Source organism: Phyllobates terribilis, unplaced genomic scaffold (assembly GCF_046119375.1).
Source record: "Phyllobates terribilis strain yellow unplaced genomic scaffold, ASM4611937v1 Scaffold_36__1_contigs__length_13169755, whole genome shotgun sequence".
In the NCBI taxonomy this organism is placed as follows: domain Eukaryota; kingdom Metazoa; phylum Chordata; class Amphibia; order Anura; family Dendrobatidae; genus Phyllobates; species Phyllobates terribilis.
The window spans coordinates 10,571,652-10,589,819 of record NW_027362796.1 but is presented as its reverse complement, the minus strand read 5'-3'; the positions used below and the strand labels follow the sequence as shown (position 1 = coordinate 10,589,819).

General features: G+C 44.2%; 2 protein-coding genes and 1 pseudogene across 2 annotated transcripts in view; 2 read left to right on the top strand and 1 right to left on the bottom strand.

The window, feature by feature from the left end:
• Positions 1-18,168, top strand: part of LOC141182832 (uncharacterized) — a 618,372-nt gene that overhangs the window by 191,436 nt on the left and 408,768 nt on the right. The window lies entirely within an intron of this gene.
• LOC141182848 (uncharacterized) overlaps positions 1-18,168 on the bottom strand; it is a 248,286-nt pseudogene that overhangs the window by 105,675 nt on the left and 124,443 nt on the right.
• LOC141182836 (uncharacterized) lies at positions 1,987-10,742 on the top strand. Its single transcript, XM_073660965.1, has 7 exons — positions 1,987-2,110; positions 2,718-2,868; positions 2,998-3,177; positions 3,261-3,384; positions 3,468-3,565; positions 3,701-3,791; positions 8,786-10,742. Exons 1-7 carry the CDS (start codon positions 2,013-2,015, stop codon positions 10,126-10,128), a joined length of 2,085 nt encoding a protein of 694 aa, XP_073517066.1. The 5' UTR covers positions 1,987-2,012; the 3' UTR covers positions 10,129-10,742.

Here is an 18,168-nt window from a genome sequence, read left to right as displayed (position 1 = left end):
GCATTTTAGTGCTTTCTCTTTCCTACTGGATACAATTGATAACACTTCAGGGAATTTGCATGAATATGTGGTAAATACTTGCTGGGTATACATCAGCAGATCCATCAGCTGTCAGCACAAGCAGCCTTTCATGGGGACATCATGGAAAGTGAGTTGGCGTGTGAACACGCACCTGTTGTGATGATTCAGGGTCGAATTCCTTTTTCAAGCCTGTGTCATATCCCTTAGTTATACCTTATAAAGTGATTGTCACTTGACAAGAGGATACCAAATGTCAGAACCAATACACATACGTTACATAAAGATAATAAATGACACAAGAAAACAAAAAAGGGAAAGAAACGAACAACCACCGCACGTCCTTTGAGTTACAGGATTATAACCTATTGATACTAGAAATATATTACACAGGAGATATTGCAGCCAATTCCCACAAGAATAATCCTGGAAGCACAGAATTAGAGATGATTATTTCTCAGCAGTTTCTATAGGACTTAATACATTCCTGATTCCGGAGAGTAATATAAATATGAAAAAACAGAGGAATAAAGTTCAAAGAAGAAGCTTCATAGGTCGCTCCCGTCAGGTAAAATAAAAAACAATATCCACATGTGTCCCTATTAATTGGTGGGGAAAACTATCACCTTTAATAATCTTCAAACAATTCAGGTATGACGAACACGGAAAAGTGCCCCTTTTTGAATTTGAAAGAAAGTCTTTACAGATACTTTATAGTTTAATAGTATCAGCTCTAATCAAATGGATACATAGTGATGAACCCTATGGATACACAAATTGTGGGGTTGTTGTAAACATTTTATATTTAGGGAGTTTTTGTGTTGCCACCTTATAAGGATCACAATAATTTCCTTCCTTTTCCGCTGATCGATACATTCGACCCAACTATGAAAGACGATACCCAAGGAAACATGTATTGCCCACATAATACAGTGTGCCTTTCTTGGCCTCCACACACAGTATTGTGTTCCCCCAGTACCGCATCACCCCCACACACCGTAAAATGATTGCACCATCCCCCCACGCATAGTATAATGTTCCCACAGTACCACCATCCTCCACACACACTATGATAATACAAGATGCCCCACACAATATGTTATGACCCAAACCACAAGATAATAAATCCTCACTTATCCCCATCCTTAATGCTGTACAGTGTCTCTTTCTTGGTTCCCACACATGGTATAATGTTCCCATGGTACCGCCATCCCTCCACACACAGTACAATGTTCTCACTACCACCATCCCCCACCCACAGTATAATGTTCTCACAGTACTGCCATTCCCCCACACATAGTATAATGTTCTCACAGTACCGCCATCAGCCCCACGCACAGTATAATGTTCCCACACTATTACCACCCCCCCACACACAGTATAATGTTCTCATATTACTGCCATTTCCCCATACACAGTATAATGTTCTCACCACAGTATCGCCATCACCCCACACACTATAATGTTCTCACAGTACAGCCATTCCCCCACACACAATATAATGTTCCCACAGTACCACCACAATCCCCCACACACAGTATAATGTTCTCCCAGTACTGCCATTCCCCCACACACAGTATAATGCTCTCACAGTACCGCCATCATCCCCCCCACACACAATTTAATGTTCCCACAGTACCGCCATCAGCCTCACACACAGTATAATGTTCCCACAGTACCGTCACCCCCCCCACACACAGTATAATGTTCCCACAGTACCGCCATCAGCCCCACACACTGTATAATGTTTCCACAGTACCGCCACCCCCCCCACACACAGTATAATGTTCCCACAGTACCTTTATCTTCAATTTTATTTTGAAATATTTTAACATGTGTTTTTTTGTTCTTTTTCCATGGAATACAGTATATGTAAGCCTAAGGGAAAATGCCCCCCTAAAAACCATCATATCCAGAGGAAAAAAACACTTTACATGGAGACATTGCCATCAAATACCTCCTGTCTTTGTGTTCTTACAAACAAGCTTTTATAAATGCCTCAAACTTCTGTGTGTGAATCAGACATGAGATCCAACGTGATTGAAGATTACAATCCGGGGAAGACGGGAAACATTCATGTAGACGGCCAGAGGTAATGTAGTTAGCAACAGACTCTGGCCAAATATGTTTGTACAACCGTAGTAGAAGATGAAGATGTCATCCTGATCATGAAGTAGTTTTTTCTCATGTCACATGTAATGAATATCTCCTGCAGTATTACTAATGCCGATTGCAGTGTCAGTAAATAACACACGAATTAGCGTTATGGAAGATAAGTCTATGAGAAACATAATCAGGTGCAGACTCCGAGGAAGAAACTGCTTGTTGTCTGTGGCCTAAAATATATAGGTTTTATTAGTAGATGTCAATGAAAAAAAACAGAATGTTGTAAAATAATAAAAGTATCATTGCTGCTTAGGTCCCCTGCCAGTCTCTGTATTTCCTGGTCAGTTCCAACGAACTTGTGATTCCTACATCTCATTAGGTTGCCATAGCAGTGAGTAACTTAGAACGTGTAGATATTGTATTCTCTAGTCTTGTATGGACTGGAACATAAGTTGAATTGCTGACTAAGACATTTTCTCCATGCTCCCAATCACTGGCTATCTCCTGATATGTTTTCCCTTATTGTTTCCTGTAATTGTATTATTACACATGATTTTTATGATGTTACATCGGCTTATCTTCTTCTCATTCAGGTCTCTACAATATCGGATCTTTGCAGTGGAGATCTTCTATATTAAGAGAATTTTCCTGAATTACCCATCAAAGATGGATATGGACAGAGACAAGATGGAAGAGAGGATATTACACCTCACCCTAGAGATCCTCTTCCGGCTTACTGGAGAGGTGAGAGATTCTGATGACGTCACATTACATCATTCTTATCTATGGGAATAACAGATGGACAGAACTGGAGAGGTGAGGACTCTGGAAATGTATGTAGTGAGATTTTTTAATGTGGCTTTCCATAACTAGGATTACACAGTAGTGAAGAAGACCTCTATTGAGCGCTGTCCGGACCCTGTGTCTGAGGGATGGGGAAGACCCCTGAGCGCAATCAGGGGGCCTCCACCTCACCCCCTGATACATGAGCTCATCAATGACCAGAAGATCCTAGAACTCGCCTACAAGATGATTGAGCTGCTGACTGGAGAGGTGACATTGCTGGGAATGCTGGGACATTATACAGTAACGCTATGAAGGGATCGGGGGGATGACGGTATCATTGTATGTCTCAGGTTCCTATAAGATGTCAGGATGTCACCGTCTATTTCTCTATGGAGGAGTGGGAGTATTTAGAAGGACACAAACATCTGTACAAGAACATCATGGTGGAGGTTCCCCAGCCCCTCATATCACCAGGTAGTAGACATGACTTAATATACACGGCCTATAATTATCTGTATGTAAAGAATGAATTCAGTCCCTGTATGTGTTTCCTCCAGATCTATCCAGTAAGAGGACAACACCAGAGAGATGTCCCCGTCTTCTTCCTCCACAGGACTATAAACAAGAAGATCCCAATGTTCCTCAGGATCATCAGGTAGACGTATATGTTTTATCCACCAGTATTATATGTTTTATACTTGTGTAATGAGAATGATGGAGATGGCAGGATTAGAGCTGATCATAGATGTGACTTCTCATCTGTCTGTGACTTTTACAATATTTGTTTCAGGGTGAAGATCTGACCCTTATTAATACTACAGAGACATATGTGAGGGGTGATGAGCGGTGTAAAGAGGAGAATTCTACAGATAACTGCCCAGGTGAGTAGTAACCACTAAATGCAGAGAAGTCACAGATTCTTCTCAGTCACCGGCTGTGGCTGCTTTATAGGAGGTGTAGTCTGGCCGTATCACAATCGTGAGATCACCGTTTTGGCACTAGACCACAACATTCATCTCCACTCAAAACTGTTCAAATGACTTTGGGAATTGAAAGCCCTTTTCTATAGATCTTACAACCTGGAGGATCCACCTACCCACTGGGATTAGTAGACGCTGACCCTTACCTGCCCAGATCTGTAAACTTCAAAGCCAAATGACAGCGCACGTAGAATATACTGACAAGTTACAAAAATAACTTGAAGAAAAATATTATGATGGGCCTCCTAGAGAAAGCGGAGGGTAATGATGCTGTTGGCTTCCTAGAATCCTGATATCTTATTGGATGAATCTACCTTCTCTCTCTTCTGAACTGCTAATGACGAGCCCAGGGGATGGGGACGTACTCGGCACCCGGGCCTTGATGCCTGATCTTGGTGGATGTCGCGGTAGTCGGCGCCCGGGTTGGTACCCTGGGGTATCTCTTAAAAATGGTAATTTAAGTTTGGGGTTTAAATGTTCGTGATGCCACCTGTGGTATCTGGTGAGGATCACCAGCGCTGCAGCAGTCCTCTGAGGCCGGTGTTTAGGCAGCTTAGATGGTGTAGCACCCCACAGGTGGAGCTGGGCCTCAGGGCAGCGTAGATGTAGGGATGCAAGACAGAGGGGACCCAGCCGGGTCAGAGCAAGAATAGGGACACACACGATAGTCACTTCAGTACCTTTACTGGTGGTGTTTAAGGCACGATCCGGGGCGCTTTAGGGTGAAGGGTGCATATCAGAACTCTCCCTGTTCCTTGCCTTTTCTTGGTAAGTCTCTGACCTGCTTGGAGGTAGGCCTAACTTAGTCTCTGTCTTGCACCTGCTGACCTTGTGGTAGGGCCTTCTGTTGGAGATCCCTCTCCCTGCTTGCGGGGCCTCCGTGAATCCTGGCTCTGGTACGTATCAGCTTCTGGTGAACCTGGGACCTGTAGTTCACCAGGGATTCCGGTTGTTTCCTACTGGGTCATAGAGATCCCTGTAAGCTCGGACCCGGTGTCCGGTATATGCTTTCGGGGTGAGCTGGTTAAGCTCCTCTGCCCCCTATGTTACTCACTCCACTCGCCTTCGGCCACACTCGGGCCCTCACTAGGCTACACACAGCAGCAGGCACACTGCTTCTTCACCGCTCTTATGGCATCGGTATGCCCTAAGCTCACTAACCTGAGCTGTTCTCTAGGCTTTTGCACTAGAGGAACTTGCACTGAGAACTCTGTCCCTCTCTGACTCTGAGCAGGAACTCTGTTCTCTAGACTGAGCTTGACTCTGTATTCAGACCTGTACTTGCTGAACTCTCCAGAGGAACTGCCTGCCTAACTCCACCCTCCGTATATATATCCCTATCCGGGCTCCCTCTGGTGGTCTGAGGTGGTAGGGTGGAGGTGTATGTATGCTGTGAGGGCCTCTTGTGGAGAAATCCGTACCATGCACCCCTCTGGGATCTGTGGCCCCATTGCGCATTAGGGCGCCACGCTAAATGTTCTTAAAGTGGGGCAAAAGTATTTAGTCAGCCACCAATTATGCAAATTCTCCCACTTAAAAAGATGAGAGAGGCCTGTAATTGACATCATAGGTCGACCTCAACTATGAGAGACAAAATGAGAATACAAATCCTGAAAATCACATTGTCTGATTTGGAAAGAATTTTTTTTCATATTTTGGTGGAAAATAAGTATTTGGTCAATTACAAAAGTTCATCTCAATACTTTGTTATATATCCTTTGTTGGCAATGACAGAGGTCAAACTTTTTCTGTAAGTCTTTACAAGGTTGGCACACATTGTTGCTGGTATGTTGGCCCATTCCTCCATGCAGATCTCCTCTAGAGCAGTGATGTTTTGGGGCTGTCGCTGGGCAACACGGACTTTCAACTCCCTCCAAAGGTTTTCAATGGGGTTTAGATCTGGAGACTGGCTAGGCCACTCCAGGACCTTGAAATGCTTCTTACGAAGCTACTCCTTCGTTGCCCTGGCGGTGTGCTTGGGATCATTGTCATGCTGAAAGACCCAGCGACGTTTCATCTTCAATGCCCTTGCTGATGGAAGGAGGTTTGCACTCAAAATCTCACGATACATGGCCCCATTCATTCTTTGATGTACACTGATCACTGGGCCTGGTCCTTTGGCAGAGAAACAGCCCCAAAGCATGATGTTTCCACCCACATGCTTCATAGTAGGTATGGTGTTCTTTGGATGCAACTCAGCATTCTTTCTCCTCCAAACACGACAAGTTGTGTTTCTACCAAAGAGTTCTACTTTGGTTTCATCTGACCATAAGACATTCTCCCAATACTCTTCTGGATCATCCAAATGCTCTCTAGCAAACGTCAGACGGGCCTGGACATGTAATGGCTTAAGCAGGGAGACACGTCTAGCACTGCAGGATCTGAGTCCCTGGTGGCATAGTGTGTTACTGATGGTAGCCTGTGTAACGTTGGCCCCAGCTCTCTGCAGGTCATTCACTAGGTCCCCCCGTGTGGTTCTGGGATTTTTGCTCACCGTTCTTGAGATCTTTTTGACCCCACGGGGTGAGATCTTGTGTGGAGCCCCAGATCGAGAGAGATTATCAGTGGTCTTGTATGTCTTCCATTTTCTAAATATTGCTCCCACAGTTGATTTCTTCACACCAAGCTGCTTGCCTATTGCAGATTCAGTCTTCCCAGCCTGGTGCAGGGCTACAATATTGTTTCTGGTGTCCTTCGACAGCTTTTTGGTCTTCACCATAGTGGAGTTTGGAGTGTGACTGTTTGAGGTTGCAGACAGGTGTCTTTTATACTGATAACAAGTTCAAACAGGTGCCAATACTACAGGTAATTAGTGGAGGACAGAGGAGGCTCTTAAGGAAGAAGTTACCGGTCTGTGAGAGCCAGAAATCTTGCTTGTTTGTAATTGACCAAATACTTATTTTCCACCCAAATTTGAAATAAATTTCTTTCCAAATCAGACAATGTGATTTTCAGGATTTGTTTTCTCATTTTGTCTCTCATAGTTGAGGTCTATCTATGATGTCAATTACAGGCCTCTCTCATATTTTTAAGTGGGAGAACTTGCACAATTGGTGGCAGACTAAATACTTTTTTTCCCCACTGTATATGGTCCCTACAAGACCAGGTCCAGTCTTTCTGGCCAAACTTCACTTTTTCGATCGACAGCATTAAATGTGCAGTGAGAGCCGAGTGTGAATTTCTGTATGATAACAGAGTTTCCCTTTATCTAAACTTTTCAATTTCTTTTAAAACCAACTAACTTCATACAGGATAGCGATAAACTACAAAAAACATTACACCTGTGCCATGATATATCTCTAAGCTGTGCGTGGCTGATGGCTGTAATATACATTTATTCACGCCTGCAGGAGATGTGTTGGCATGGCTCGAGCCCTGGTTTCATGGATTCACTCCACGTCATAAATTCCATTATGTTTTCAATCCTCAGGAATTCAGATTACTGCACAATCTCTCCTGAAATGGGGGCACTAATACTTTCTCTACTCTTCTGGTCAGGACTCATAGTAGTTTCAATGGTCCACCATAAATGAGTGCAACTCTGGTTTAGTAATGGAGTTCTCCCCTCATACATATGTTGTTGTTTGGGATGTAACATATTTTTTTTATTCTATATCTTCCCAATGCCAGAGATCTAAATTTAAGACACCTCAGCTCTGCACTATTATAAAAAGTTCTCTTTGAATGCTTAATATTTCTTCTTGAAACTCATCTGACAGAAAATATTGGTCCTTACGATAGTTTCGATTTCCAAGAGCCACCGAGCCCCATACTCTAATTACCCCAGAGAGGTTTCACCACTAATTACTCATTTTTTACTGATGAAGACTGTTGAGTTTGATAATTTCAGTAGATGTGTTATTGTCTATACTCACAGTAGGGTGTGATGCTTTCCAGTTGGCTGAAGCAGGGAGCAGATTACTCCAGCTGGATACACCCATTCTGCCGGACTGGACAATACTACTGGTCCCAGCAACCCTTATCTTAGTGGCTGGACAGAGCATGTGATGCCCAACGCTTTTGGTTTTGACGTCTCCTCCATCACCAGAGCCTCCGATAGAATAAATAATGCGGCTTCTGGTGAGAGAAGCAGACGTCTCAGGAGCAGATCCCAGATGAGATGGGACACTCCATTTGCAGAAGCCCTAATATGACAAAATTGCTAAAAACTAGAGCAGTAGAAATCCCCATAGTGACTCCATTTTGGAAATTATAACCCTCAGTGAATTAATCTATAGGAGTAGTGACTATTTTGATTCCACTGGCACTTTCCTGAAATTAGCACGTACTGGATGTTTGAGAGTGAAAATTACACATTTGCCGTTTTATTACCCAACACATAGTGCCAAGATTGTGCTCCAGGAGACACACCCCGTAAATTCAGTGGGATCTTCTCACCATAGTAATTCCAAATACATGGATGCTAAATGTGGTTTGGGCATGCTACAAGGCTCAGAAGCGAGGGGAGATATGACTTTGGGAGAGTGGATATTGCTGGATTGGTTTATGGAAGCCATGTTGATTCTCAAGAGCCTTGGAGCCACTAATAATGAGGAAAACTCTGTTTTCCATTGACAGATGATGGATCTTAATGGGGACTTGTTTTTTGCAAGATGAGTAGAAGTTTTCATTGATATTATTTTCACCTACATAACATTGTTTGGTGTTTCTATTCCATTTTTGGGAGGCAGAATAAACAAAGAGTTGAACACCACACTCTACTGGTTCATCCTATGAGGTTTTCTATTAGACTGTTAACTGTCATTGTCTTGGTGAATAATTCAATAGCTTACATAACTGGCCATTTCTGCAGACATTTTAAGTACAAATGTACAAAAATATATAAATTCAAAGATATTTTATTTAAAAATAATAACTGGTTTTATTCTTGGCAGATGACTGTACCAGGAGATCAGAGGGACAGCTGACATCTTCAATTTTTAAATCAGATGATCTTGAGATTCCACAGGATATAATTGAAGTGAAGGCCATTACTCCAGATATACCATCATCCCTTCACAGCACAGATCTGTCATCTGATCCTTTGAAACAGGTCCTGTCTTCTGATTCATTACCGGCTACTAAGGAATATCAAAATCACAAAATGAGCATAAAAAAACGAACTGCTCCTAAAGCAAAGAAGCCAGTTGCACATAGTTTTCCCCTCAAAAAGTATTTTCTTAAACATCAAAAAATTCAAACAGCAGAGAATAGATTTTCTTGTTTCAAGTGCGAGAAATGTTTTAACCAGAAATCATACCTTGTTAGTCACCAGAGAACTCACACTGAGAAGAAGCCCTTTTCATGTTCAGAATGTGGGAAATGTTTTACAGAAAAATCAAAGTTTATCAGACACCATAGAACCCACACAGGGGAGAAACAGTTTTCCTGTTCAGAATGTGGGAAATGCTTTAACCGTAAATCGGTTCTTGTTGAGCACCAGAGAACTCACACAGGGGAGAAACCGTTTCCATGTTCAGAATGTGGAAAATGTTTTAACCAGAAATCGCATTTGGTTAAGCACCAGCGAACTCACACAGGGGAGAAGCCTTTTTTATGTTCAGAATGTGGAAAATGTTTTACAGAGAAATCAAATTTTATCAGACATCAGAGAACTCACACAGGGGAGAGACCGTTTTCTTGTTCAGAATGTGGGAAATGTTTTAGCCATAGATCAGATTTTGTTGAGCACCAGAGAATCCACACAGGTGAGAGGCCTTTTTCATGTTCAGAATGTGGGAAATGTTTTATCCATAAATCAGACTTTCTTAAGCATCAGAGGACTCACACAGGAGAGAAGCCTTTTTCATGTTCAGAATGTGGGAAATGTTTTGCAGTGAAATCAAGTCTTATCAAACATCAGAGAACTCACACAGGGGCGAAGCCTTTTTCCTGTTCACAATGTGAAAAATGTTTTGCAGAGAAATCAAGTTTTATCAGACATCAGAGAACCCACACAGGGGAGAGACCATTTTCCTGTTCAGAATGTGGAAACTGTTTTAGCTATAGATCAGATTTTGTTGAGCACCAGAGAATCCACACAGGTGAGAGGCTTTTTTCATGTTCAGAATGTGGGAAATATTTTAGCCATAAATCAGATTTTCTTAAACATCAGAGGACTCACACAGGAGAGAAGCCTTTTTCATGTTCAGAATGTGGGAAATGTTTTTCAGTGAAATCAAGTCTAAACAAACATCAGAGAACCCACACAGGGGACAAGCCCTTTTCATGTTCTTAATGTGGGAAATGTTTTACACAGAAATCAACTCTTAATAAACATCAGAGAACTCACAGAGGGGAAAAGCCTTTTTCATGTTCAGAATGTTGAAAATGTTTTAATAAAAACATTCATACTCACTCCTACTTCCATGCCAATGCCGTTTCAGCAGTGTGTTGAGTTCACGGTGCTCATATGAGGTTGTACATCACACGAGCCCTGTGCCCAATCGGCCCCGGCTTTGATGTCCCTGTCTTCGGGAGTGTTGAACATCATCAGGAAGCCAGGGCTGCGGCTGCTCTTTGACTTCCTCTTACTGTTTGAGTTGTCTAAAGGTGGGGACAGTGAGACCAGCAGGGCTCACTTGACATAACAACCTCACATAAGGCCTGGGAACGCAAGTACCGACACAGCTGGAACTACGCTGGCATGGGAGGTTTGTATAATTGTTATTATTTTAACAGGATCAAACATGAGGAATGAGAAGGGATTGTCCTAGTACTGGACAACCCCCTTTAAAAGTCAAAAATCCCACACAGAGAGAAGCCATTATCACACCTAGAGTGTGAAAAATAAATTACCGGAAAATCGTTTTTTGTTCACCATGAAAAATAACTCAGATGAAAAGAAACTATGTATGTTATTGACAAATTGTACAAAAGCATAACAGACAGTTGTATAATTAAATGAGAAAGGAAAACTACTTGAAAACTTACTGTATGATTTGGACTATAAGACAATTTTAGCAAGAAAAGATCTTGCTAATAAGTGAGTGCATCTTATAGACTGGAGGCAGCTTCCTGTGACAGAGGAGAACAATGAGACAGTGTCCTTCCTGAACACTGAGAGAACTGCTCTCTCCTCCAGCCCGACACTTATGTAACTAATTGGTGAAGAGCAGGAGAGAAAGGTACCAGGACCTGCGCAGAGGTTGCACGTCCTGAGTTAACAGATGAAGGACCTACCACCTGACTAGCTCAAGGACGTTTCAGATCATGTAATTAATCACACGACCTGGATGGAACTGCAAAATGGGGTAATGCATATGTAGTAGAGCTGTGTGTATGTAACTGTGCATATGTAGCCGAGCTGTGTGTGTATTTAAATATGTTTCATGAAGAAAAATCTCATCCATTAAAATGTAGATACTATATTTATACCTCATTAAAAAGGAACTACTACTCATTTTCCCAATCAGGCAAATTTTACACATTGTCACTTTAGAAATGAAAAAAAAAATGTATATAATTCCTAGGCCATATAAATTAAATCAGGGGTTAAAGGCAGGTAGGGGGAGGGGAATGGAGCCTCAATTCTTTCCCTGTTAGTTATCCCTCATTATTTACTCTTCCTTACCACAGAGGTTGGCACCCTAAATCAAGCGCACAAGTTGTGGTACCCCTGCTTACAGTCGTTTCACCCTGATTATCCCTATATGATCCTAGGTACTACGACTCCTCACAGGAGGAAAAAATTAAACCAAACATAGTTTTGTCAAATCATCATGAGTAGAGATGAGTGAACATTTCAATGTTCGGTTTATGATCGTAGAATTTGCAATAGACGCCGATTTAAATAGTTGAACATTCATCAAACATTTCCAAACCCCATTGGATTCAATGGGAGGTAATACCAAACGAATACACAACACCTTCAAACGGGCCCAAAAGCTACCAAAACCGATCAAATTAGGGGCAGACATCACTAAAGTGGCATCAATTTCGCTAGAGTAGATATAGTATAATTGGGACCGACACCTCTTCCACTACAGCCAACCCAGCAGATGGAGACCCAACCAGGAGTGTTCACATTTCCAAAAATTAGTGTTAACATCTGCAGCAACGAGGTAAGTAAGAGAACAGCACCACACAAGGATGTGCACACCTACCATGTAATTATCAAACATAAGTAAATGTATATTTTATTATATAGCGCAAAGAGTAACACACAAAGTAAAAACATCTAAAACTAGTTATACAAAGCATCCCTGCGGCAGGGATATATAAGACCTAGAATGATGGCAGCTAAATATAGAAATAAAGGACAAATAGATGTAAATAATTTTACCTCACAGCATGTGACAATCTAAGGGACATATAAAATCTATGATGTCATTGTTGACATTAATATGTCATAAAAGTCCATGAGCAGAATAATATATGATACGAGATCTATGACATTGTGATTAACATCTGATCAGTAGGCAAAGCTACATGATACATACCATTGGGCTTTCCCTCTTATCCCTCCTGCCTTTATTCCCGAGCGCGTCCTCGGAGTGCGCCCTCCCTCTTCATGCTTATTAATTATTAATATCTGCAGCAATAGCAGGCCCAGAAGCCATGCTAAAGATCTCACAGATTGCAATTACGTGAGATCAATGCAGCATACTAAAATCTAGAACATCACCTAGTCTCTACATTCTGCGATTGGGGTGCAAAAGTCCTTGGAGATCCATGACTTGTTCATCTTGATGAAAGTTCGGTTGTCTACACTTTCAGGGGACAGCCGGTTGCTCTTATCCGTCAGGACACCACCAGCAGTGCTAAAGACACGTTCTGAGAGAATGCTGGCTGCCGGACATGATAAAACCTCCAAATGGTGATTGGTGAGCTCAGGCCACTCATCCATTTTTGAAGATGTAAAAGGGTCCAAACCCTCCCTGATGGTATTGATATGGAGCTCTATATACTCTTGCATGCAACATCCTCTGCAGTTGTTCACCACGTGTTAGACTTGTACTCTGTTGTGCTGGTGCACGAGCTGATGTAAAAAATGTGTCAAAGGACTCACAGAAATTGCTTCTGCCACTTACACTGGGCTGCTGCTAATGCTTTGGCATTGATGAATTGACGTGCATCACTGCTGTCTTGGGGAAAACCTCTCTTAAGGTTGTGTAAAAGCTTGTTTCGATACTCCAGCATTCGCTGGTCCCTTTCCAGGGTGGCAAAATTTACTCTCATACTGTGGATCTGGCAGAGTGGCAACCCAATAGTCAGCACTATTTTGAATCCAAACTATACGAGGATCATGTTGCAGATAGTGCAGCAAGAAGGCACTCATATGTCGGGCGCTTCCATGAGGTCCAAGCCAATGCTGTGTTGGTGGCTGGGTAACACTGATGCTTGTTTCCTCCGTCCCCTCCTGGCAACCACAAACAACAGAGAAGGGATGATTATCCTTTTAATTTCCTGACTGTTGCTAACCCATCACCTCTTCCTCCTCCATTTGTTCCTCGGCTCTTGCACCTTCACAAACAGTTTGTTGGGTATCACCAGCCCCCCTCAATTGCAGTAATCCAACCTCCCTCAGCACACGCCTGTGTAACAACAGTCTGGACCTTTGAGACATTCTTATCCCTTCCTCATCCTCCTCTTCATCTGGGACCACCACCTCCCAGGCTATTCAAAGTCTGCTCCATCATGTAGATGACTGGAATATTGATGCTGATAATGGCATCGTCAGAGCTAACCATCTTAGTAGCCATTTCGAAACTGTGCAGAAGGGTGCAGAGATCCTTAATCTGTGCCCACTCCGTAAACGTCATATGCCCCAGTTCGTACTGCCAGGTCATACTGCGTCAGGGCTCGTTGCTTCTGCCACAGTCGCTGCAACATGTGTAGAGTGGAATTCCACCGTGTCGGCATATCGCATATCAACCTGTTAACTGGCATGGACAAAGACCTCTGTATCGATGCAAGTCAATGATCTGAGAGGTGCGAATAGCAGAAGTGAGCGCACAGCTTCCGTGCTTTCTGCAGCAGCTCATCCAGGCCGATATACTGCCTGAGAAATTTGTGTGCCACCAGGTTGAGGATGTAAGGCACATATGTGAGCATGCCTCGGCGTATGGCCGCCACCAGGTTTGCACCATTATCGCACACGGCCTTCAGCAGAGACAGCCATTGCTCAAACTCAGCCTGGAAAGCAGTCCACAACTCTTCAGCTGTGTGACTGCGATCTCTAAGGCATAATAATTTTAACACTGCCTAATTGCGATGAGCCCTGGCTGAACACTACGGAGTTGGTGGTAATTCGCTCAGCACAGTTGAAACGCGTATCTCATTAAGGCAGAGGTTGAGTGCGCAGGTGGAGGCCCTAGAGGAGGCAGAAGCAGTGGAGGAAGTGTGAAATACACAGGTTTGTCATGCAAGCCTTGGGGATTCCAAGTAGCCCCTTCCCTGCTTGCCCCCACAGCCACCAGAGACACCCAGTGCCCAGTCAGCAATATGTAACGTCCCTGGCCATGCTTACTCATCCAGGTGTCTGTGGTGAAATGCACCCTGTCAGACATAGATTTAGTCAAGGAACGGGTGATGTTGTCTGCGACATGCTGGTGTAACTCAGGCACAGCTTTCTTAGAAAAGTAATGGCGACTGCGCAACTTGTTCTTTGGGACTGCAACAGCCATGAGCTTTCGGAAACCATCTGTATCTACGAGGCGGAAAGGTAGCATTTCCGTGGCCAACAGATTGGAGATGGTGGAGTTCAACTTCTTAGCTTTGTCATGTGTAGGAGGAAACCATCTTTTGCGTGACCACAACTGCGGGACCAAAAGCTGGCTGCAGTGCTGAGTGAGGGCGGAATACGGTGAACCGGACAAACTACTGGACCCTGAGTGAGGTGCAGGTGGAGATGTTATGGTGGATTGAGAAAGTTGTGGTGTGCTCGTTCTCTGAGATCAGTTAAAAACAGCAGGCTTCCGTTACAGCTGCCGGGTTCTCACTCAGCCTGAATGGAGGGGGTAAAGAACCGGAAGTTCTGCGGTCAGAGACCTGCGTGACAATCCTTGGCACGGTAACAAAGGACAAGGAAGAAGGCAGCAAATGCGGTTGATGGGGTTGCTGACAGTTGTTGAGATCCGCTGGTTTGCATTTTATCACAGTGAGATTGCCAGAGTAATGCATGTTGATTGTGCATGTGAAGGTTCATGCATGTAATAGTCAAATTATTGCACTTTTTCCCTCCACTGAGTTTTTTTTGCAAAGTTGCCAGATAACGTGAGTTGGCCCATAAGGATGCAGTGCTCGTCATGGTTGCATCATTCCATGTCTGCGCCGTAGGACGCAACGTAACCTCCTTGTCTTCCAAATCCTCAGATGACCTACTCAGCTGTATACCTCTGGGTTCACACCAAGTGGAAACTACAACCTCATCATCATCCTCCGTGTTATCCCATTCCTCGCCCAGAGAGTCACCCTCTTCCTCTTCCTGCCCTGGACAGCACAGTACAGTCCTCGTGAGCCTCAGGTATCTGAGTCTCAACAGGATCACCCCCCCCAGGGGTTAACGTCTAGGGACGAGGGTCAGAATGCTTCTTGACCCCACTTCATCCTGCCCCGGGTCCAACCTAAAAAAATTTGGGCATCGGTGTTGATGATTTCCTCCTCTTGACTCTGTGAATCTTTGGAGTACAGTTCTGATGCCCATGGCATAGCATATGTGAACAGCTCTGCAGACTCACCCATCTGTGGTTCCCTACAGTCAGCTGGGTGGTTGGAGAGTTGTGATGCGGGGGGAAGCAAGGGTAATTGGGGTGCCACCTCCGTGGACTGTACTGTGTGTGATGTTGAGGTAGAGGAAGAAGAGGAGAGGCCACTTATAGCAGCGCTTGCCATCGACTGGAGCACATGCTCTTTTTGGCCCTCATAAACAAGGCATACCACTGTGCGGCTGCCAAAGAAAGGGAGTGGAGTAGCCTGTCCAGTAACAGAAGTTGTCAGTTGTGTTTGGATAAGACGTGATGGTGTTGGTTCACTAGTGCTTTCACTAACATTACCACCTACCCCACTTATACCTTGAACACCAAGCCTATTCCCCCTTCCACCATGACCTCACTTTTTCCAACTCATGTTGCTCAAATAGTGTGGTAGTGGCACGCTATTAGCAATAAAAAAAATAGATTTTTTTACTCTGCACCAGCTCAGCACACAGCTGCAATTCAGCGGTAAAAAATAACAAGGTGAGATATGGCGTGGTGAATCACGTTAGCAACTGAAAAAAAATGCTTTTTTTTTACTCTGCACTGTCAGAGACTGGGATCTTACTTCTCTCAGGTAGATTCTGGATAGCTAGAGATCTCAGCTGTGAAGGTTCGAATAAGACAGAACTCACAGGTTTGTCTCAAAAGAATCTCTGATTATTACTAGACATGCTAATTTTTTATTGTATTTTTGTAAGAGGTAAGATTACACAAAACGACATATGGTACTTGGCAGACATTTGGGTCAAAATAATTACTTGTCAAACCATTATCAGTTTACTATGATGGACGGTGTGGGCGATATCCTTTGTCACAGTCAAAAACTGTGTGAAACTGTCAACCTCGGCTAACCACTTGTTCTTGGGATGAATCCGGGAAATGCCATTGTTAGTACATTTATGGAGTATTTTCCTAGAATTGGTATTTCTGAGAAAAGGAATGATGTTTCTTGTCACTTGGACAGACTTGGAAACAGATGATAATTACAGGCAAATTCTTTAGTATGTAGAAACGTCATTCTCTTAGAATATTCTAGAAAAACAAGAACTGAATATTGTCTCCATTTTATCACAAGAGATTAACCATTTCTTTAACAACTCCCCTCTTTTATCATCTTGTCTATCTGTCCCTCATTCCATTCCCTACCTGCCACTTAGGTCTGCAAGATAACCCTACTCCACAAAATACAAGGCTAATCCATTGTATATCATGGGATACCAGTCCTGCTGTGTATCCATTCAGATTAAGCTTGTTGATCAGACCTACAATCCCTTCTGCCTTTATTTCTATCCATGTGTTGTTAAAGAGGGGTCAGATGTACGTGTATATGTAAAACTACATGAAAAACAAGTGATATACAGTACAGACCAAAAGTATGAACACACCTTCTCATTTAAAGATTTTTCTGCATTTTCTTGACTATGAAAATTGTACATTCACACTGAAGGCATCAAAACTATGAATTAACACATGTGGAATTATATACTTAACAAAAAAGTGTGAAACAACTGAAAATATGTCTTATATTCTAGGTTCTTCAAAGTAGCCACCTTTTGATTTGATGACTGCTTTGCACACTCTTGGCATTCTCTTGATGAGCTTCAAGAGGTAGCCCTCATACACACACGGCTCCGCTGCGTACACCTCGTATACACGCGGCTCCGCTCCGTACAAGTCGTACACAAACGGCTCCGCTCTGTACATACGCGGCTCCTCTCCATCCACCTCGTACACACACAGCTCGAGTACACCTCGTACACACGGCTCCGCTCCGTACACCTCGTACACACGCGGCTCCGCTCCGTACACCTCGTACACACACAGCTCGAGTACACCTCGTACACACACGGCTCCGCTCTGTACATACGCGGCTCCTCTCCGTCCACCTCGTACACACACAGCTCGAGTACACCTCGTACACACGCGGCTCCGCTCCGTACACCTCGTACACACGCGGCTCCGCTCCGTACACCTCGTACACACGCGGCTCCGCTCCGTACACCTCGTACACACGCGGCTCCGCTCCGTACACCTCGTACACACGCTGCTCCGCTCCGTACACCTCGTACATACGCGGCTCCGCTCCGTACACCTCGTACACACGCGGCTCCGCTCCGTACACCTCGTACACACGCTGCTCCGCTCCGTAAACCTCGTACACACGCGGCTCCGCTCCGTACACCTCGTACACAAGCGGCTCCGCTCAGTACACCTCGTACACACGCGGCTCCGCTCCGTACACCTCGTACACACGCGGCTCCGCTCCGTACACCTCGTACACGCGCGGCTCTGCTCCGTACACCTCGTACACGCGCGGCTCCGCTCCGTACACCTCGTACACGCGCGGCTCCGCTCCGTACACCTCGTACACGCGCGGCTCCGCTCCGTACACCTCGTACACACGCGGCTCCGCTCCGTACACCTCGTACACACGCGGCTCCGCTCCGTACACCTGGTACACACGCGGCTCTGCTCAGTACACCTCGTACACACGCGGCTCTGCTCAGTACACCTCGTACACACGCGGCTCTGCTCCATACACCTCGTACACACGTGGCTCCGCTCCGTACACCTCGTAC

Coding starts and splice junctions, on each gene's coding strand:
- LOC141182836 (XM_073660965.1), top strand. CDS start 2,013: ATGCCTCAAACTTCTGTGTGTGAATCAGACATGAGATCCAACGTGATT. Junction 2,111..2,717: donor ATTCATGTAGACGGCCAGAG/GTAATGTAGTTA, acceptor CTTCTCATTCAG/GTCTCTACAATATCGGATCT. Junction 3,178..3,260: donor TTGAGCTGCTGACTGGAGAG/GTGACATTGCTG, acceptor TGTATGTCTCAG/GTTCCTATAAGATGTCAGGA.